We start from the raw sequence: 22,669 nt of genomic DNA on the forward strand, positions 1-22,669 counted from the left end.
TCTCACCAGCTTGGCTTGCATCCCTTTGGCTGGGCTCTTGGACAAGGATCAAGCCGAGTGCAGCCGTCTTTCCTAGAAAAATTCCCTCTGTCCTGTTGTCACTGCAGCCTGGGCCATGGGAGGTCCTGCCATCTTCCTGGAGATGCGGCTGCCGGTGCAATGGTTTAACCCCAGATTGAGTCCACACCTTCTGGGGATCTCTGATCCACTTGGTGCTTGGCTCAAGAACAGAGGGATGCAGGTGCTCAGCAGAAATGCACCCACATCGCATGGACACCACCAGAGAAAACATGCCTGGCTGGTAGAGGAGGAAGGCTCAGCACCCTACTGACCTTCCAGGGATGGAGCCAGGCTTGGTTTCAGGGTGCTGAGGGCACGGAGGGGACCAGGGTGGGAGCATCCTGCAGAGGCTGTGGGAGATCACCCTCCATCCAGTCTCTGAGGCTGAGGACCAACACCCTGCTGGCTTCATTCCCTCCCTGCACTGCCTGTTCATGGCATGGGGGGGACACAGGGCACCCCTTGTCCTTCCCCTGTGCCCTGGCTGACACAAACCACCTTCTCTCTGGACACATGTTGATAATAAAGATGCTGGGGGGATGAGGGATGGTGTGGGTCTGATGCAGCCCATCGGCGAGTGCTTATGCCCAGCCAGGGGCTCATGCTCGAGAAGAACAAGCAGCACTTCACGGGTGTGCGGAACTTCATGGTGCAACCCATGTGGGGTCCTCCACATCTCCCCAGCCACCCAGGTGAAGGTCAGGCAAAGGATCCCACTGCCCTGGGGAGCACTGACAACTGAGTTTAAGATCTCAGTTCAACGACAGGAGCAAGATGGAGCCAAAAACTTCTGCCTGGTCCTTGATCACATCCCAAAGCCCAAAGAGAGAAAAACTGCACCTTTGAGGTGCCCAGGGGTACCTGGGCCAATGTACCTGGGGAATAAGGTTGCCCTGGCACTGCGGCTTTACACAGGCAGGGATGGTGTGCATAGCAGGGACACATGTGATGGCCCAGCCAGTGGCCAGCATGGTTAATTTCATCACTCTGCTGCTTGCAGGGGTACTTGAAAAGCAGGAAGCCACCCTCAGAAAGACCCAGCCCTTTTCCAGTTGGCCCAGTACAGCACATGCAATGTCCCAGCACAGATTTAATCCCTTTGGCACACAAACTGCAGCCCCCCCCCCCCCCCCCACACACACACTTTTACAGCTGCTCTGGGGCATCCCTACCTGGGAGGGGTGCACTTTTGCTTTCTTGCTCCAGGTGACAGCCCTTCCTTTCCTTTTTCCCTCTCCCAGGGTGGCATCCAGCCTGCTGCCCAGCACAGGAGAACCCTTGGGCTCTGTGCTCCCAGCTGCCCACCACACCACCCGGCCCGAGCCCTTCGGAGCTCCACATCTGGAGCACATCTGGAGGCAGGCCTGGCTTGTCCCCTCTCCAGCTGTCAGGGAGCAAAGGGCCTCCTGCCGCCTGCGAGGTGCAAAGCTGCTACCAAACCTCAGCAGGGAAGCAGCACGGAGAAAGGCATGTGTCTGTCTCACCGCTGAAGATTTTGAGGCTGGATGGGGGGAGGCCGAGTCCTGCCTTTCCTCGTACCACTGACTCGGGGCTGACACCCATGGTGCCAGTAGGGTGCAAACAGGGGATGATGGTGGTTTCACTGCAGGGCTTGTGCGAAGTTGAGACATGCCTAAGCCCTAAAACACCATTAGTCAAAGCACTGGGACAACTGGTGCCCGAGTCCATGCCTGCCATCCAGGGGACACCTTCCCACTGCACCACAGGTCTCACCATCAGGTCTGACTTGTTAGCATGGGGACAGCTACTTGGGGTACCCGCCAAAGGGGTCTGAGATCAGAGCCTGGCTGGAAGGAACCTGGCATGGGGGGCAGATGAGCCCAGTGACCCCAGTGGGGCTCCGCGCAGGGTCTCCCTGAGCTTCCAGCACACCGAAGAGGCTGAGAGCCAGCCCTGGGGTCACAAGTGCTGCCTCTTGTCCAGATAATGGGGTCAGGCTTAGAGCAGTTTAGCAGCTTGCAGGTCCCCAGCACAGTCTATACTGGGGGAGTGGCTGCTCCCATCCTGGGGCTGGGCACAGTGCATCCTGCAGGAAAAGGGTTTTGGACCATTTCACTGATGGGATAGGTGAAAACTGAAATCCTATGTGGTCTCAGCAGAAGGGAGGCTGGGGAAAAGAATATGAGGAGAATGCAGACAAGATGAAGAGGATGCCAGTCCCTCCTGGAGTACATGGCTGTGCATCCTCCAATCCTTGGGGGTCTTGGCTGAGACACATCCCACCAACCCCACCAAGCTCCAGCCCTGCTCAGCCCAGGACTAAAACCAGAGCTGCATCAGGGTCCTCAGAGGTGACGGGCTCTTGGTAATCACTGCTGCACCCAGCAGCGCTGAGGAGACAACCTCTGCACCCTCTTCTCATAAGGACACACCTTCATGGCCCAGGCCCAGGGTAGGCAAGACAGGAGACCCACCAGGTTGTGAATCACCCAGCCTGTGCAAAGCATCGTGCTTGGCAGGGCACCTCCCCACAGCCTCGTGGCACACTGAGGCTGTCCCTGCCATCCAGCCCCTGGGATTCGTGCCTCTGCCGCTGGCTCCAGTCACTGCTCGCAGACATGCTGCTTGGCACAGCAGGATGGGATGCATGTGCAGCACCGTGCACATCACACAGCGTGTACCCGCCTGCATGGGATAAGCTCAGAGCTGTTTTGTGGCATCCACCAATTTACACTGCCAAGGTGATCAAGCTCAATTAATTCCTAATGCCAATTAAATGAAACCTCACTGGGTGAGCTGCCAGTCCTCTGCAAGCCTGTTTCTTCCAGCCTGGCCTGTGCTTGGCTATGGATGCCTTGGAAGCAGGTAATGAGCACAGGGCTCAGAAAGATGCTGGGCTTATCTGGCTGGTGTGTGGGTGTCTCTAGGTCTTTCAGCATCCTCTGAGCTCCCCTGGCTGCTCCCTGAGCCCTGCAGCAAGCAGACTGTGGGCAGGTCAGCCCTGCTGAGGTCCTGCTGGCCTGGCCAGGCTGCTTCTCCATCCAGAGTGTTTTCTCCAGTTCAGAGAGCCCTCCTGGCTGAGCGCTTCCTCTTAGGAGCAATTCCTGCCTCTCCCCAGCCGCAGCCAGCCTGCAGCTGAGTGTTTGCAGATGGGGCATCACAGGCACAACAGGGTCAAGGCTGTGCTTTGCCTGGGGGGGGGGGATGTTCCTTTAGGACCCAGGCTGGAGGACGTGGAGGACCTTCCTTGTAGGACCTGGCAGGACGCTGCACTAAGCACCTCTTTAGACAGCAGACAAAAAGAGAAGGCATAGACTACAGCATCCATATCTCCCCACACATAACGACGTCTGCACGTAGCACTTCTGAGCTGGGCAGCCAGGGGACACATCCAACATTTGCCATGGTGGCTAAGTCCCTGGGTGGGTGCCCGTGGCTCAGCACAGAAGTGCAGCAGCAGATGGGAAAGCACACGGGGACCGGGTCCAACTGGACACAGACAGGGAGAGTTGGGGCAGAACACACACTGGGGAGGTCGTGGGGGGATGGATAGACACACAGCATCAAAGGCAGAGGGAGAAATTCCTTAATCCGCGTCCCCGCCACACAGAGACAAAAGTTGGAGGAAGGCTGCACGTGGTAATTTTTTTGGCCCGGGCAGTCTGCGTGTCGTTGCCTGCCTTTGTGCAACTGCCAAAAGTCACTCCGGCTGGCTGTGAAGCGCTGCCCAGATTAATGAGGGATCAGTAGCCAGTGCAATGCAGAGCTATTAGCATTGGGGGGAAAAAAAAAAAAAAGAGAGAGAGAGAGAGAAATGAAAAAAGCCCTTGAACCCAGTAATTCAGCCGACAGCTTGCTGAGGACAGTGTGGGCTGGGATCCCATTCCCTGCCATGGCCACATACCCCCATCAGCCTGCTTAGAAAGATAACAGGGCTTGCAAGGGATGGCCGGTGCCCACCCACAGCCCACACCACCAGGATGAACCCAGGGGCCAGTGCGATATTGATGGGATTGGGACAGACACCCAGGGTAGGTGAATGGGAGGTTTTCCCAGCACCCGGCTTTCCCCCTGTCCATGCTGATCCCCCCTGCACGTGTGCTGGAGGACTGGAGACATCCACATGAGCCATCCACACCATGCACCCCAACAGGGGACATCCATGCGTGCCCTCGTCCCAGTCCCTGCCCGCAGAGTGTTGGCACTGTCTTGCAGTGCTCGGCACAGCAGGAGTTAAGGAAGCCATTCTGCCTCCCACCCCCAGCTCCCTGTGCTCCTGCTGCCCCCAGACCACCCTGCCCCAGGGTGCCCCGGCAGTAAAAAATGTCACTGTGCTCTGTTCCCACCCACACTCTGCTTCTGGTCCAGTGTGACCAGGTAGCAATTACTTGCAAACAGGGTGATGCACAGGCAGGTCTGAAGCCCAGATGGCCTTTAGAAGGGGATGGAAGGGAAGAAAGCCCCAAATCTCCCTGCCCCAGCAGCTGGGCTGGGGGGCTGGTATATGTTGGAAGGAGGCAGAGGAGAAGAAGGGGGGATCAGATGCCTCCTTCTCTGCATCCCATATGAAAATGTGTTTGCTGGCTCCCCTGTGGCAGCAGTGGCTCTGCTTTCCATTCTTTGACACCTCCTGCTCCCCAGCGTGGCTCCCAGTGTGGGAAGGGGGTGTTCTGCTGCCAGGAAGCTGGCAATGAGGGGATGGGGGGCTGGCATCCCTCAGTCCCATGGCAGGGATGCACCACCTCTGTGCATGCCAGGACAGACACCACACGCCTGTCCCAGGTGTTGTATGGAGCCTCAATGAGCTTGCCTTGCCCAAAATAAAAGGAGCACCCTGGCTATTGTAGGGTGAAGCTGATCTGCTGACACAGACTGTGCCACCCACAGCAAGCAGGGAAACGTAGAAGGAAACCCCTCGTAAGAGCACAGCCAGGGTCTGCCATGCATCTCACGTCCTCACAACCTCCTCCACCTCTGGATGCTCCCTGGGTTATCCTGGATAATGGGGGAAACAGGAACTGGGAGGGGGCTGGAGCATCCCCGTGGGCTTGATTTCACAGTGGCCAGATCCTGCCACCTGCAATGAGTTCTGCTGGGACTCACGCTACACAAGTAGCTGCTGTTTCAGGTGCCTTCAGACCATGCAATTGTAGGGGGATCCTGGCAGGCTTCCACCTGCTCTGGGGAACAGGCTACACCAAAAGCAGGAGTAACCCTAAAGCAAGCTGTCCCAATGCTGGGAAGTGCAGAGGCGCCACTGCCACCTGCGAAAAGATGTCACCAAGCATAAAATAAATGTTCTTGTTTTTCCATTTCAAAGCCACGTCTGGAGAGCTAAGAGGTCTGACATTCATTACTAAGAAGCGAGCCCCCAAATACCTCCTCCTTCTGCAGCACTGCAGGAATCACTTGGGCTAACCCCAGACAAAACTTTCTGCCTGGATTCTAGAATAACTAAAAGGTTGGGAAAAGTGAATGAACCCCACTTATTCTCTGCCATCTGGGTAGTGGAGGAGCCCAGCAGGGTCTGAGCTCTCCCTGCTGTCACCGCCCCCAAAAAAGGCTGCTGTGCTGCTGGTCTGGGAGGACGAGTTATCGCAAGGCTCCTCTGCAGCCTGCATTGTGTCACACCAGATGCAGTTAAATGACTCCCTTCTGGCTTAAAATAAAGAGCATCTCTGAAAGTGGAGCTGTGAGCTCGTCATTAACGGGACTCTTTCTCCGGATACACTGTCCCCTCCTGCCAAGTGACAGCTGGCAGAGCTTGCTTTTGCTTGTGGCTGTGGGTAGGATGGGATCAGGAATGCTCAGGGCGCTCAGCACCAGCTCTAACCCCGCCCAGCACTGGCATCTGCTGCCCGCAGATGCATTTACCACAGTGATGCAGTGGGCTGGTGCTGAAAGCAGATGGATGCAGCTTGTGTGTGGGCATGGCAGGGCACGGGCATCTGCCCAGCACGGTCTGCATGTGGACAGGGAAACTAAACTTGCCAGCGCCATCCTACCTGCATGTAGCTGTGCGAGCATGGAGGTGAGCACAGGGACACGGGTGTGTGCATGAGTGCTCTGCTGCTCAGTGGCACCTTTACAGCTGCCTTTGGAGGCCTGATCCTGCCAGGTGCTCAGAACTTCTAGGTGACTAGCAGTTCCCAGGGGGGCTGAGAGCGCCCAGACAGTGCCAGCCAACAGTCCCGAGCCCGGCTCCATCCCTTGAGCTGGTGTGGGCATAGAAAAGGTGATTTCTGAGCATTTCCCACCTCCCTCCTCCTCTGAGACACCCTCTGCTCGAGCCCTGCTTGTCCCATGCCAAGCTGTGAGCGACACTATTACAGCCTCAAAATTTTGCTCCCACCTGTTCTTTTTTTTTTTTTCTTCTTTTTTTAATCACTGACTTTGCAGCCAGGAGGGGAAGGGAGAGAAGTGCCGCAATAAAAGCTACCAGGCGTGAAGCTGTAACCCAGCTCACTCAGGGTGACCTCCCTGCCAAGGTTGCCTCGCAAAGAGGGGGAGCACAGGCAAAGCAGCAGAGGCACAGGGGGATGCAAATGGGCGCGAAGAAGCGCGCCTGCCGCAAAGTGACATTGCTGCCATGCCAGCGGGGATGCAGCTGCGGCAGGCGGTGGCACTAATTGCCTTCCCCAGCTCCATCCCTCCCCTTTGCCCGTTGCAGGCAGGATACACATTAACACACACTTTCAGGTTATTCCAGGCTGCCCCAAGGCAGGAACTTACAGAGACAGCCTGTGAGATTCACCTATTTGACTCAAAAATGGTGCTTTGTCTTGGGAGATAAGCCTGAGCCCACCGTGGCAGCCACCCGCCAACCTATGAGTGACAGTGGCTGGCCCAGAGAACCATGCCCTCCTCACACCAATGAACTCTACCACTAAATATTTGGCAATACCCTCATATTGCCCATTCCTGTCCCCAGATCCCCATCATTTGCCCGGATCAGAGCTGCTCAGCAGTAGAGCCGGCACAGATGCCTGCATCAGGGGCTCTGTGGCCCCAGCTCCTAAAACCCCGGGGTAGTGGGAGCACCTCTGCTTGCTTTTCCAAAGAAGGACGTTTCCAGCCTTTGCAAATGCTCACGGACATGGCTCTAATGCTTCCAAAACAGAAGAGGAAGGAGACAACCCAACCACATTATTAGCTTTAAATATCTCATGACCTTTTACTGCAAATCTCAAGATCTGAGGCGCAGCCCGCCTCACGGTTCATTAACATTTCATGTTGTCAGCGCAGCCAATGGGTTCAATTAGACTTCACGACGGCATCTGCAAATTGCTGGCAACCCACCGGAGGAAATCCTCCTTCAGCCTGGCCGCCAGCTCTGACGCTGCTTAAGAAATACCTTCTGAGCCTTGCCACGTTCCTGGGACATGCACTGAGCTGGTCAGTGCTCAGTGCTTGCGATCTCCCCCCAAAAATTGGGAAAAGGGGAGAGCCTGCTCCAGCAAATGCTATCGGGTGGGAGCAGACTGGGTGCAAGACCTGCCCTGGGCTCCCCAGAGATGCTCGGGATGGTGCCTGGCCACCCGCCTGCATCTAGGGATGTGCATGCAGACATGCTTGCAGGGAGATCACATGTGTGAGCGTGGCGATCGCTGCTGTTGCGAGTTAACTGAAGGAGCCTGTAAAACCAGAAACAGGCTATTAGCAATCCATTAGGAAAGGGTATCCAGTTCCAGCCTAGGTAAGCCATTAGAGGAACATCTGAGAGCATTAGGAGAGCTCGCTTGGGGCCAGGATGGGGCTATAAAACAGAAGAGGAAACCACGCTAATCTGGCTTGAATTACAAACTTAAAAGCAGGAGAAAAATAAAGGATACCCTAAACATTTAATGTTTTATATTTAGGAGACAGAAGGGGAGATTCTGCCAAAAGGAGAGAATAAAAAACCTGTTTAGGCTACAAATATCCCATCTCTCTTCTGGCAGCAGAGAAACCACCAGCCCCTCTTCCAGAAAGGGAGGAGCATGACTTTAAAGTTACTTCGGTTTCAGAGCGAGCTCGGTGCTGGTGGGGCGGAGGGGAGTCAGTGGCCACCCGATGTGGCATGATGTGACATGGCTGCATCCTGAACAGCCAGGAAATATCAGTGCCCAGGTTCAATGGAGCTGCTGCGAGGCAGCAAGACGGTGCAAGGAGCATCCCGCACACACCCCGCTGCCCTCTCACATGGAAACTCATCATCATCATCCCTTCATGATAATAATTCCCAGAGCACATCATCATAACTCCCAGAGCAAACTGCAACACAAGAGGTGCTAAGTGGCCTAAGCAGAAAGGTGCTGCTGAGCAGGGGAAAAGGAGTACAAACGGCATGCTGGGGCTCAAACCCACCTTTGCAAAGGACTGTGAAGGGGATGAGGGTGTCCCATCAACTTCGGGTCAGCCCCAGATATTTCTTGACTGGGGGGGATGCTTGGGCCAAACATTGCTTGGCTCTCTCTGGGGGAGAAACTGCACTTATGGCTAGCTTGCGTAGTGGTGGTCTCAGTAAGATTCACCACTCCCGCCACGCATGGCTTCATCTTCTGATGCCAAGCCCTGGCACTATTAAAATCCTGAAAGGAAGAGCCTGGGAGAAAGCAGGCGCTGATTGAATCAAGCCCTATGGTATTCGACAGCTCGACATCCATCTGATCCTATTAGTGCTCATTCAGTCCTGCCTGCCGAGGTGCTGTGCATAAATCAGACCCTGCAAAGATAACGGGAGGCGGAGGGGAGAAAGGGGAGCGGGCTTCTTCTGCCAAGAAATGCCACATGTGAGCAGGGCCTGTGTGGATATTCCTGGCTCTGGGCAGTCTCCAGTGCTCCCTTGTGGGATTGCTCCCACAGGGATGCTGGGCTTCCTGCAGGGCTGCCAAGGGGGTGGCAGGAGATGCTTAAAGCCGACAGCCAGTGCATGGATGGGTTGCCACAAGGAGGCAAGGACAGGGCTCAGCATGGGGACCTTGGGCACACACGGATGTGCCAGAGCATGAGGTTACCCAGCTCCTGCTGGCTGCTGGTGGAGACTTCTCCTCTCCGTGCCAGGCTCCCAAGCTGTCATGTTGTCAGCAAGCAAGTTGTGTGCAATGGCTTTTCCATGCCAGCAGCCAGCGGGGACAGCAAGAACCAAGATGGGAAACAGCTTGTAGCAGGAGACCTTCACCTCGGTTAAGAGAGTTAAGACACCCTCATGCAAGCATGGCATGCATGACCATTGCATCCTTTCTCAGAGCACTTGTCCCTTCAAGAGAGACCCAACAACACCACCGCAGGATGAGCTGGATGGCTGAGCTAGGCTTGGCCCTACCAAACCATGTCCTTCCCTTTCCTGGCTGGCTTTGAGGGAAGAGGGACACCCCCCAAGATGCCAACAAGCAATAGATCAAGCAAAGCAGAGCTAGGCATGGCTTGGGCTTGCTCCCAGTATGCTGGCATTGGTGGGGTTCACTTTCGGGTGCAAACTCCTGCATTTGCAGGGTGCCCAGCTGGGCTAAGCAGGCTGAGCGTGCCAAGGAGGTCTGGGCTCAGAGCAGCTCTGGCTGCTGCAGCTCTGACAACCCCTGGTGTTTGGGAGCTGATTGAATTAGGCTTCGCAAATAATTCATCTGATGAATAGTGGCAGTTTTCCTCAAATCATCCACAAATCAGATTTTTCATTACCCAGCCGGTGGGGCAGAGAGTCAGAAAACAAGGCTGGTACCTCACTCACTGAATGCTTGCACTTGCTTGCCGAGCAAATTATTCCCCAAACACACTTCTCCATCAGCCAGTGATGGGGGACTTGTCTCTTGCAAGGAGATATTGATTAAAAGCGGTACTCAGGACTCCTGTGCCCTCCTGGGATGCTTGGAAATGAGCCCTTCCTGGTTCTCCTTGCACCTACCATGAGGGCTGGTACCTCAAGCCCTCTCTGCAGCTCAGGGTATCTTTAAATAGGAGAAATCAAATTTTTACTGCTCTAGAACTGCCTTTTCCAGCCAGGATTGCCCTGCCACCAGTGTTGCTAACACGTCCATGTATTTCCCACCATTGCTGCCTGTCTGAGAGCACTGGGGAGGCTACACTGTCCCCCCTGAGGGTGTCAAGGTGGGAGGCAGCTCAGTGGCTCTCCCACCATTTTTGGGTGCAAACCCCTACATTTGCAGGGTGCTTGGCTGAATCAGGCTGTGGCAGGATAAAAACATCAGCTTTTTCCACAACAGTTTCACACCCTGAAAAAAATGACATAGTGTTTGGTACTTCCCATTAATTCTTCCCCTTTTCTCACAGCTTCTACAATTCAAGCATTTCTCCCCCAAGTGAAAAAAAGTATCCACAGCAAACTAATACCCAGTCTCCACCTCTGCTTTCTTACCCCTCAGGATGGTCCGTGGACGCTCTCCTGCTCCCAGGAGGGAAGCTAAGGGCAAAGAGACAAGCAGGAAGACCCTCTCCCAGTGATTTTCAAAGCCGTCAGCAAACGCTTCAATCTGAAACACAACCTGCGGTGCTGCCTTGTCAAAAAACCCAAGCAAGGCAAAATGAAAAAGTCGCTGAGATACCGACATCTTGCAGAGACACAAGCAAATCCTGCCATCCCCTCTCTCAGCCGTTTCTCTCCTTAGGAAAAGCTGGCCAGCAGAAAATCCCCCTTGGCTCCACAACACAAGTGAGCTCCTAGGGGACCGGGTGCTGCCTCCTATTTATCTTTTTTTTTTTTTTTTTTTTTTGGGGGGGGGGCAATATGCGTTATCAAGCAAAGAACCTAATTGGCTTTCGACTGGCCCAGCTGAGCACAGAGGGGATGCTGGATGAGCCGTGCCAGCATAGCAGCACCTCTCCTCGAGCAGCAGATTGCTTTCCTTCACAAGCTGAGCATGCAAGAAGCACACAGAGGAAAAAAAAAAAAGCCTGTTCGTTATCTTCCTGCAGCTAACAAATGAAATCTGTCCTCCGGGCTGCCAAGGATTTCACTGACTTTTTTTTTTTTAAAGAAACAAGAAATAAAAGTAAGAAATACGATAACATCGCGGCAATCGCTCTGTGACTGTGCTCTGAGTTACGGCAAGCGGTATTTTATCTTCAGTTCAAAATCTAAATGTGGCAGAGGCGCATTTAAATGTGGTGACATTTATACTTTAAATGCCTTTTACATCTCGTTGGCAGGTTTTATATAGAACATATGTATGGAAAGTAGATAGGGGCCGTGGATGAAAATGCGGAGCAGGGAGAACCTGCAGAGCCATTTGTAGGCAGAATGTGAGTTAAAAGAAAGATGGAGAGGAAGAGAGAAGGGAGGGAGGAGAGACAGAGAAGGGGAGGAAAAAAATCTGGGTTGCCTGGGCAGTAAACAGACTTTTTTTTTGGTCCCTGACCACTCGTTCCCAGTGCAACTTGTTCCCAGGCACCAGCTCCCCCTGTTCCCTCCCGTCCCGGACAGCTCAGCATCACTTACATGTTGCCACTGGTCCAGGATGAGGGGCCGATACCGCAGGAAGAACTTGAGCGGGAAAGACTCGGGGTCGGGCCAGGACGAGGGGTTTTGCCATGACACTTCCAGCCTCCGAGGGTTATTGGGCACGGGTTTGGCCACCACGCTCTCCGGCGGGTCCGGCTTTACTGGAAGAGAAGAGGGTGGCTGGTAAAGGTTTGCACGTGGCATCCTTCCCTACACCCTTTGGCACAGCTGCCTGGGCTTTGAACCATGTGCTTTCCAAGGAGAGCAGCCAACATACAGAACACCCTTTTCCTGAACTAATTAGATGCAAATCACCTTTTCTTCTCCAGGTCAGTGGTACGGCTGTCCTGGCTCAAAATAACCACCATCAAGGAGGTGCCACTGCTGAAGACACATGGAAACAACCTGGCCAGGGTAAAGAGCATCCCCCAGGCCTACTTGGGTCAGAGTGAGGAGCCCACCAAGCCCAAATCCCGCACTCTCCTCACATCTCATGATTTTTGGTGGTCTGACCCACGTTCAAACCCGCTTACCACGCAGTAGTGTGGCAGAGTTTGGCCCTTGGGCTTAGGGCTGGGGTTTGAGGGATTTGAAGGGTTGGCACATCATATTTGCCAAGGGCAAAGGATTGCTGTGGTCACCTTCCACCCTAGGTATCTCTCAGCCCTGCTCTGCTTTTGAGATACTGGGGCTATTTTCTTGCTACCCGACAAGTATTTCAAGTGAATATTAATTGGCTGCAAGCTACGCAGCATGCTTTGAAGTTGCAGCTACTTTTAGAGTGCTGGGAGCAAATCACAGACAGGCTGTGATGCACGGCACTGCCTGTTGCAGAGTGAGCCTTGCTCAAAGGTTTGCTCAACTCCTGACAGCTCAAACTCCCAATTTGCAATAGCAAAGCTACAAAAAGACTGAGATTTGGGTACACCCACGCTTATCCATTTCTCATGGCCAGGAAGGAGCTGGGAATGGGGAGCTGGGTGCACTGCTGTGCTGCAGGTGGAAGAGGGGTCTCTCTGTGCACTCTAAGAACAGCCATCTACATGAGTCCTCATGTCCTAGGAGGGCTCTTAACCCCCTCCAAAGTCCACATGCAGGCCAAGGGATCCCCCCTGGCCCAAAAATCTCTGGACTGAGTAATGGTCCCCTGGCTCTGACCACCTTGAGCAGCAGCTTGTGAAGGTGCCAGCATCAAACTCCACTCCCAAGCATGGAGGAGTGATGCTGGGGCTGTGGGGAGCCCCTCTTTGCCTGGCAGAGGTCCTGACCTGCACTCAGAGGTCTTCTCCTCCATGCTGACCCCAGGAGTTCACCTGCTGCGGGTGGCAGGTGATGTCCACACAGGGGCTTTGCCTCCCCTGGGAGAGGAAGGAGGTGGTGGTGTGAGGGAGCTGTTCCCTTGCTAGCCTGCCTGCCTGCTGCCTGCAGCCCTGCCCTATGCATGAAGGGCACCTCTAGCTCTGCTTGAAGCTGTGTGGGACCAGGCGCTGATGTGGGGCCAATCTGCTGTAAGTGGAGTCGTGTGTGTGCCGTTTGCTGCCACCACCACCGCTTGTTCCTCTTAGGAGAAACCAGCCTGTGATGCCTTCAAACCCAATTTCTTCGCTGTGGGTGAGGCAGAGGACAGCACTGAAATGAAGCCACAGCCTAACCACCTTGGTGGCACCCATAATTGGCCCTGCTCTTTCCAAGATATAGCCCATCACCACCTCCCTCTGCCCAGCCCTCCTGCTCAGCAGCCTGGCAGACACTCTGCTGCAGTCCTCCTTCCTTGTCATCTTCACCACCACCCTGACAGCCTCTTCTGCTTCTCATTGCCTTCCCTCTGACATGGTGGGTGCAAGGAGGGCTGGACAGCTTCCTTCATCCCCACTGCATTTGGTGTTCAGAGGATGCTCCTGGAGGCTTGGGGAGTGGCTGGTGAGCAAGCACCCATATGCCTGACCACAGGTGCCTAGTGCCACCTCCCAGCTCCCATTGACCCCTCTCTGCAGCAGGATGGGACACAATTTTCCATTTACAGCTTTATCCTTGGCAGGGGGGACGACTTGCTGGGGCTGCGCCATGCTGAGCTACTCCAGATGGCTGTGCAATTCCTCTGCTCACTTCGAATCCCAAGGCTCGGGCTGGACATCAGCTTCCATCGACAGGGACTTGGGAGTCCAAATGCATACAGAAAAGTATAAATCCATTGCTGGCTCGGTGGACTCAGTTTGCAAAACAAGTCTGGTCGACTGAACGAATGCAGATGACTGCGAAATGCGGCTCTGCAGTGAGGAAGTGGGAAGGAAAGCGCTGGGCTGGGGATAGATAGACGTGACGGGATACTCCCTGGGGTAACGCAGGGAGCCTAGCCCCTGCTTTTTGGCATGCCAGCCTGGAGCCGTGGCAGGGGGATGCTTAAAGGCAGTTGTGCTGGGAACGGCACATGTGCTTGGGCAGCAATGAGAGATGCCACTGTGGTGGATTGGAGAAAAGCCAAAAAAAAAAGGTGCCCTAATGCTGAGGTGGAAGTCTCCTGCCTCTTTTGCTGGGATGTGACCCGCAGACCCACTCCTGCAGGTTGGAGACTGTCCCTGGTGTGCAGAGGAGGGCTGCCCTGGCTCTGAGTGAGCACGGCAGAACCCAGCCATTGAAGGCGGGTGCACTCCTGGCTGCAGCGAGCCTTCAATCAGCGCTGCAGGTTAATGGGAAAACCAGCAGTCCCTGCTACCTCCTCATGTGTCCTCCCATCCGTGGGACTCCTGCCCAGGCTAGAAAGTGGAGCAGTGCCAGCCCCTCCAAAAGCACAAAGCCAGAGCTGCTCCTGCCACATCCCTCCAAGGCGATGGGGATGCAAGGATCAGGAGAGAGGACCGCAGCCGGTTCAGTGAGGACAGACCTATGTTTTTTAGGACAGACCTCATCATGCCGTGCTCATCATGGGAAACATCAGGGCTGGTCCTGCAGAGGCTAGCTGAGGAGTGAGGAGTGACGGGCTATGTCCAGCTCCCCGATTTCTACATGACCTTGAAGGAGTCCTTTATCCTCTGCAGCCTCATGGGTCTGGGCTCCGCAAATGGGGACAAGTGCTCCTCCTTCCCGAGCCTTTGTCTGCCTCCATTTAGCCTGCACATGGTGAGGCAGGGGCTGTCTGGCTGTACATCAGCCAGCATAATAGAGCCCTGTCCTCAGTGAGGGCCTGCAGGCAGTAACATAATAAAAGCAATAATAGCAATAATAATAATGGACGATGGGCATTAGGCTGAGTACTGGTTAAGTGGCTACAAAACCAGATGTAATATTATCCCGCAGAGCTGAGGGAGCATCATCAGACATTCCTGGGAAGGGGACTTGGCTGGGAGGCAACTCACAGCTCTTCCCGCTTGGTTTTTGGCTGCTGCATCCAAGGAAGGGCTCAGTGTGCAAGAAGAGCCGCGGAGAGCAGCTTTTCCTAAAGGCTCTGCACACTCATGCTTAACTGCAAATCTTTAGCTACCCACCACCCCTGGTTGTTGTTAGACACATCTCAAAATGAAGCTGGTGTTTCAGAAAAGCAGCTGAGACCCTGCAGCATAGAGGGGCCCGTCGCCCATCCCGTCTCTCCAACGAGCACTAAAATGGATCCCTTGTGGCCGTTAAATATCCCCTGGCATTTTCCATGAGCAGAGGGATATTAAACTCCATGTCTTAGCCAAATGTCAGTCTAGGTAATTTAATTCTGCCTCCCTAAGTAGTATGAATTGAACTGACCTTCTGCCTAGGCAACTGTATACCCGTGTTCAGAGACTCTGAATTTCATACAGACATGGGCACGTTTGTCCTCATGCAGCCCCTCCGAGATGCTCTGCATCTTAATCACCCCAGAGTCAGAGCTGGGAGGATCAAATGACCTTCCCAAGGTCACACAAGGGATGGGTGGCAGATTTGGGGAAGGCACCCATGCCTGCAAGGCCCCATCCAAAGCCGCTTTCCTCCTTTTAATGCTGTGCATCTTCTGCTAATTTGCCCAGGCTCACACAAGGAGAAAGGTGCTGAGATGGGATGCTGGCTTTGCTGTGTGGTGGCGATGTCCCTGCTTTCCTGGGGGATGCGTGTGCCAGCTACCTGGTTCTTGGGCTGAAACACAAGTAAGGAAGGTGGTGTTGTGTCCTGGAGGGTACCACAAACGTCCCCATGCTGTCCTAGCCACCATGAGGGAGGTGGCAGCTCCTGACACACCACCTCACTCCTTGGCACCTCCCTCTGCCTCCAGGCCCTCTTCCCCCCCAGCTCCTCCAACCCCTTTCCCACCTCCTCCTGCTTTAGGCTGGAGCCCTGATGTCTGCAGGGCTTTGCAGAACTTTGCCCTCCCCATGGTCACCTTTATTAATATCGATACCTTTGCAGAAGACGTAATTATGAAAACAATTTCCAGGAGCAAGTTGAGGAGGAAGGCAGCCCGGATCTCCTACCGATGAGAGATGGGGGCCAGAGGGCTGGAAAAGCTTTTCCAGTCATCATTGAAAATGACAATGCAGAGTGACCCCTCGCAGCTGGTTGCTAATAACCAGCACGGCACGACCGCCAGCAAGGCATGGGCTCGGGATAGCAAAAGAAAGTACCAGTCATTTTCCACTCAATTAGAGCCCATCTTCTGAGAGGCTGGGGAAGGGATTTTCTGCTGGGGGCTCCAGGGAGGGAGGAAGGAGAGAGGAAGAAAAACCAAAGGAGGTCACTCCTTCACAGGGGGGGGGTTTATGTTTGCCCAGGCTGGGTGGGTGGTCCGACCCAGCAGTGGGTCTGCTTCTGGCTCAGATGGTGCTGGGAGGGAGACCTGGTGGCCCTGCACTGCTCTTGCATTGGCTCCAGGCTGCTCCGTCTCCAGTGGGGTATGAGATCAGGGCTTCATGGCTAGGGTTTAACCTCCATGCAAAAGGTGTGATGGTTTTCTCTAGGATAAGGGGAAAACACAAGGCAGGTTCTGATATTCCCAACCCTGGGATTTTAGAAGAAGCATCATGCAGTTGCTGGCTGACACTGTCTCTCCATTTTAGCAGGATGTGTGCGCATGTGGCAATGCTCCCATGCAGCATTTTTCCAATGAGCCGATGCAATGGCTTTGTCCTGAGCCATAGGTTTTCCAGCCCTCCATCTAGCAGAGCAAAACGCAGCACAACTTCCAAGATGAGATCTCTGTCCAGCTAGATCCACACTGCCAGCACCCCCCATGCTGGGACACAGCCCCAGGTTTGCAGCCGCAGAGGAGAGAGCCAAACGAGACAGCAAAATGCTGAGACTTCTGCAAGAGAGCAAGCAACCTGGGGCAAAACTGTGTGGCGAAATACACTAATGCAATGCACTTGTTTTAATTGGAAACACCAGGACGGCACAAGGAGAAGCTCCGTTCAGGGTAGGTGGCTGTTGATTGGCAGTAGCTGAGTTCACCCTGTAATGACTCTGCTGAGCTTGTTGACTGCCTGCTTGAACACTCAATCACCACCGCATCTCTGCTTCTTATGCACGGCAGCCATACCAAATCCTGAGGAAGCGAATTTCATAGCTGTACAGAATGTGGAGATTTTAAGGTCACGAGATATTGAAGTGTTTACGGGAGCGGGCTGGCTCTGGGGTGCAGGACACAGCCCTTCCTACCAGCACCGGCACATCGTCCCTTCCCTGAGTACTGTCCAGAGGGTGTTAGAACATCTGCCAGGTGGTGCTGGGGGGGTCTCACCTTCCAGTGCAACCACCAGAATGTGTCCAGGCACCCTGCAACCCTCCAGGCACTCTTGCAAGAGGCAGCGATATTGCACCCGTGCTAATGGCTGGCTCAGGGCAGCACTGGCCTCTGCTCACTGCTCCTCCGACCCGGGCTGAGTTCAAACTGCTGAACTGGATCCGGCTTGTGCTGGTGCCGGGATGCCCGGGGCTCGCAGCTGGGTGTGCTTCCCAGGGGGGTTGCCCTTGCGTGCTGGATGGAGGACCAGATGTTTGGGAAGCCAGGGAGGGCATGGGTGGGATGCAGATGTTACAGGACGATGCCCTGAACTCCTGCAGGAGGGAATGCAAGGAACTTGGAAAATGCAGCTTAATTGCTGCCCTGGGCCCCACAGGCTGGAGGTTACCTTCATTTTTAAGGAGTGTATCTTCCACAAACACAACAATTTCCATTTAAAGGCACCCAAGTGACTGAAACTCCACCACTTCTCTGTTAAGCTCCTTGCCTTGTTATCAACATTCGCAATGCACTGATGAATACAAGCTTCGGATATCGACTGTGGCTGCAGGGACATGGCAGGACAGTCCCTGCTCCAAAATAATTTCCCTGCTCTGTTCAGAGCTGGCACCTTGTTTATCTTTTGATGTTTTCCAGGATTTGGGGTAGAAAGGGAAAATCGGGGATAGCAGTGGAGCTCCTCTTCTTGCGCTCCAGCACTTCCAGCCGCCTGGGACTGGGACATGCAGCGCATTGAAGGCAAAGACTGACTGCTGGCTGCACTTCAAGGATTCATTTATTTGTTTTTCCGGTCCAGTAATTGCCACATGTAACCAGCAAATTGTTTTTTGACGTGTTCCTGAACTCCTATTCTCTCCCATTTTTCCTGTTCTTTGAGGATGAACACTTGTCACAGCACCAGCTGTAATCCGTCTTTGGCTGGTGGCAAAAGTGTTGTGCCCAGCTCCCTGCTTTGCCGTGCTTGGCACTGAATTGCCCAGTCCATGCTGGTCCTTCACAGTTAGAGGAGCATCCACACCATGGGTCTGGACACAGTCGGGCAGCATCCCTGTGGCAGAGCCGGTGGCACAGACACCCCGTCTCCCAGCGCCTGCTGCTCCCCGTCCCACATTGCACAGCACCCACTGCCCAGACGGGGCAGTGGAGAGGTGCAAAGTGGGGAACAGGGTTTTTAGGAGCATGTTAGGTAAAGGCTGGTGGAGGATGACTGCAGTAGGGCTTTAGCCTGCCTAGGGATGGGGGCAAGAGGATGGGACATTTCAATTTCTCTTCCAATCCTAACTTCCATGACTCCGCTTCCAGCACAAACACCAAACCTCTCTTTTAGGAATGCTCAGAGGGGCAAGAAGGGCAATACCATTTGGACCACACCAGGTCCACAGCCTGCTGCCCCGGTACGTGGCAGCCGCTTCCCCAGCCCCCAAGCAGGGAGGAGCTCAGCAACCATGGGAGACCTGGACCACTGGGGACCAGGCACAGTACCAGGCCACTGATGTGACCCGCATGGGGGCTGCCTGTGGGCATCCTGCCTGGGTCCCCCAGGATGCTCAGGTGCCGGCACCAGTTACAGCAGGGCTGGGAGAATCAGGGAAGGCTCAAGGAGGATGCCAGAGTGTCTCAGACCCCAGCTCCATCTCATGCATGGATAGGCAGAGTCTCCACTTGGAGAACCTGCTCCTTCCCTGGCCCATCACTCCGGCGGGCAATGCTGCATGCAGAGCAAGCCAACCCCAACACCGTCTCAAAGAGTCCAGTTGCTGCCGCGGAAGTTACCTATGGCGAACTCGTCAAAGGTGACAGTGGTGGAGTTTTTGCCCAGAGCATTCGTGACTGTCAGAGTCACCTTGTACTTCACTGTCGAGAAGAGCTGGAGGTATCTGATGTGACACCTGTTTTTGGGAAAGACATCCTTCTCGCAGACCATCTCTCTCGTGCCGTGTCTGGAAAGCAGGGGTGAGAAGAGCTGTTACCTACAGAGCAGTGCTCGCGGTGGGGATGCACCTATGCTGCTGGAGGCAGGAGGCAGAAAGAGCAGCACTGTGTCCCTGCTCTGCCTGCGGTGCCCAGGCACAAACCCCTGCCACAGCCAAAGGGCTGCTTTCCTCCTGCCAGGGAATTCTGAGGGCTCATGTGTGTGATGTTTTACCTTAAGCCTGCACAGAGACTGTGGTGAATGTCCTCACACTCGCCCCAAGGAAAGGATGAGACTCTGCTGGCATTGGGGTTGGCTTTGTCCCTCCCGTGAGAGGAAGAGCATCTCCTTTCCTCTGATGACACAAGCCCCAGAAGAAAATGCATGGCACCAGCATGTATAAAGGCTGTGCCAGGACCTGGGCACAGGGTAGGGGACGATGCCATGCCATGGCCAGTTCTAGGTGAGGGACACTGCTGCTGTCCAGCCACAGCCAGTGTACAGCAGAAGGGAGCACGGCTGTGTCAAATGTGCCAAAATACAGTGGGCACAACCTCCCGTGTGGACAAGTGGTGCAGAGAGTTGGCCATGGAAAGGGGATCTGGGACCTGGGGACTTTCTTGGTCCCCTGTTGGGAAACCAGAACTTTCCTGGGACAAAGCCCCAGTGCAAAGCATCCAGTTTGGATGCCCCTGGAACATTCTTCCCCAGGCTCATTTTTGGGACACCAATCCCCTATGCTCAGCAGAGGTCAGACCCACTGCGCCAAGACTTCAAGGCACTACTGGGGACCTGCTCCAGGCTGCAGGGACAGAAACTCGCCCCGCTGCACCCTTCCTTCCCAGGCACTTACATGACAGAGATGTTGAAGGAGTTGGGGATGTAGGTGGGAGTGGGCAGGTGCCAGCTGCAGTAGAAACCTTTCGGGTAGTTGTTGGACCGGCACATCAGCACTGGCTCCCTCGGGGGGGCTGCCGGGGAAAGAGAAAAGAGCAATTATTCTTTGAGATGGGGTTATCACCAGGTCCTGAACAAGGGGACGTCCCTCCACTCTCAGCTGCTGCCAGCTCAGGAGAGGACACAGTTTACAAGGGGAGCCTGGTCTGTGTTTATCAGCTGCTTGAGGCATCTGGGGGCCTTTGTCCCATGTCTGCTGCTGAGGTCCTCCATGAGACCTTGCTTTGGACTGGCCTGTGCACAGCAGCTCACCTTCTCCCCTGGCAGTTCACCAGCTCTAATAAGAGATGGAGTGGCAGAGAAGGTTGGAAGGTACCAGGGGAAATCGTCTTCAAGGCTGTGACAGAGATGTTGCTGATGGGGAGGAGGTGCTGCTCTCTTGACCCCATTAAGCTACAGCGCTCATGGCTTTCTCTGCCATGTCCCTGGGGAGTGATAAACTTGTTGAGGGATGATCCTCCAAAAGACCAGAGGTCCTCAAAAGGAGGAAGAAGGACTGCTTATGGCAAGATGAGGAGGAACAACTTGAAACCAGCAGAGAAAATTCAGCTTTGCAGGAGGATTGGATATGTTAATGCCTTCAGCAGTGGGGCAGAGCATCCCACCCCAGGGTCCTGCCTCCCAGGAGACACAGTGGCAACTGGAGATAGGACAAGAGCGTGCAGCAGGGAGCAGCCTTTCTCTGGCCTCATCAGCCATTTCTAGAGCTTACAGGCAGAAGAGGATTTTAAACCCAATCAAGTGTTCACACTGCACTTGGCTTTCCCGGATATACGTGTACTCTGTGGTCCTTGCAGGAGCACAGCCAGAGCTGCGGGAAGACTCTGCAAAATGCCAAGGGCCAGTGTATGTGGGAGAATGAGATGTGATATCTTTCAGCTGATAAATTTTTCCCATGTAGGTTGGTAAAAATCTTATCTGAACTGACACTGAAGTAAACTCTTCTCAGTACCTGGACACTTGCATTGCTAAGAGCAGAGTTCGGCTCTAACTGCAGCACCTTGGCACAGCACCTTGCAATGAAATACACTCCCTGGGCTGGATGTGCACCATGGTTCCCTTGGAAAGGCTGTCTGAACCTGTGGTCGTCCCTCTTTCCCCTCCTTTGTTAGCCCTTGGCCCCATGCATCTACCCAGAATGTGCCAGGACACACTCTTCTCTTCAAGCAGAGGTTTTGAAACAAACACAGCAGATCTAACATCGCTGCATACCACCCCACTGCGGTCCCAGCAGCAGTCCCCACCACACAGCTTACCACTCTCCTCCCTGCTGCTGAGGCAGATGCCTTAGCCATGGCCGTTACCAAAAATGAGATGCAAACTAGGATGCAGTAATGCAAGAGTTCAGGGAGCAACCCCAGGCTGAGAAACTCCTTCCCCCAAGGGCTGCAAGGGAAAAATCACAAGTCCCACAGCACTGTGCATCCACCATATGTTGCTGTGGAGCATCCCGTACTGATGGTGCAGGGAAGCTGTGAACCAACCTAACAGCCTTCTGCATGCCGTGCCAGAGAAGAAAAAGATGCAGCAAGTCGGCTAAGGGTGCCCTCATTGCACCAGTGAGCTGGCAGCACCAGGAGGATGCCAAAGACTGAAGACATCAATGCAAAATGGGACATCCCTGCAGCCATGTCTGTGCAAACCCCCAATGTGGCGCAGAGCTGTGCAGAGCTGCTGGTCTCCTGGATGTCTCCTCAGCCCCACTTAGGTGCAGCTGAGGCCTCACTGGTGTAACACACTCAGGGATGCACCCAGGACTGGAGCAGGACCCTGATGGGGAACAGCAGCCCAACCGTGCCCTCTGGAGAGTGCCAACCCAGCCAGCTTGCCATGAGCACAGGCTGCCAGGGTGGGCTGCTGGGATCCTGGCTTGGCGTTGAAGAGCAGAGCCCATGGAAAGAAAGTAATGCTAGGTTTTGCTAGAAAAGCTTTCTGGTGGGATGCCTGGACGTCCAGCTGTAGCAACCTACTGCAGTCTACAGAGGGGAAACTGAGACATGGGGCTTGCACACACGCTGGTGTCCCCGGGGCAGGGCTGGGGAGGGAGCAAGCAGATGACAAGAGAGCCAAGGGCAGCAGAGACAGGGAGCAGGGGAGAGGGAGAGGGAGAGGGAGAGGGAGAGGGAGAGGGAGAGGGAGAAGGAAAGGAAGGGGCCGGCAGGGAGGGGAGGCTGTGCCAGTCCACGACACGTGTTCCTCCTAATGGCTATTCCAGCCTTCAGCCGGCAGACGAAGGCCAGAGCCTGGTTAATGAGCCTCCCAGCTAAATTATTCAAGCAGACCCTCCGCAGCAAAACAGAGTGGCTAATCTTAAGGCCAGAGACAAGTCCCCGCTACAGCTCCATCCTCCTCCTCCTCGCCGGCTCCTTAACCCCTTCCCTGCCTCACAGCTGCCCTCAGGGTGAGGCGGGAGCAGATGCAGGGCAGCATCGCCGGTTGCAGGGGGTAATGGGGCAGGGCTGGGGGCTCCTGGGAGGTGTTTCGGAGGGGTTGAAGGGGTGGAGGGGATTTAGGGACAGCTCTGGGGTCCGAGCGACCGCGTGGTGGCAGTGTGGGCTAACAGCACCCGCCTGGGACGCGGCAAAGCGGGCTGGGGGCTGGAAATATTGCATGGGAGGGAGGATGCTAGGGATGCTACTGTGGACCT

The 22,669-nt window shown here is 54.7% G+C and overlaps 1 protein-coding gene across 5 annotated transcripts in view; it reads right to left on the reverse strand.

Annotated features, from left to right (window-relative positions):
* The window catches only part of CNTFR (ciliary neurotrophic factor receptor), a 212,790-nt gene that overhangs the window by 4,715 nt on the left and 185,406 nt on the right, over nucleotides 1–22,669 (reverse strand). For all 5 annotated transcript variants that reach the window (XM_049794489.1, XM_049794488.1, XM_049794487.1 and 2 more), the window contains 3 exons: nucleotides 19,919–20,036; nucleotides 18,927–19,093; nucleotides 11,453–11,616 (listed from right to left, as the gene is read on the reverse strand). In XM_049794489.1, coding sequence (XP_049650446.1) covers nucleotides 11,453–11,616; nucleotides 18,927–19,093; nucleotides 19,919–20,036 — 449 coding nt within the window. The remainder of the gene's footprint in view (nucleotides 1–11,452; nucleotides 11,617–18,926; nucleotides 19,094–19,918; nucleotides 20,037–22,669) is intronic.

The sequence above is a fragment of the Accipiter gentilis genome, chromosome Z (genome assembly GCF_929443795.1).
Source record: "Accipiter gentilis chromosome Z, bAccGen1.1, whole genome shotgun sequence".
Lineage (NCBI taxonomy): Eukaryota > Metazoa > Chordata > Aves > Accipitriformes > Accipitridae > Astur > Astur gentilis.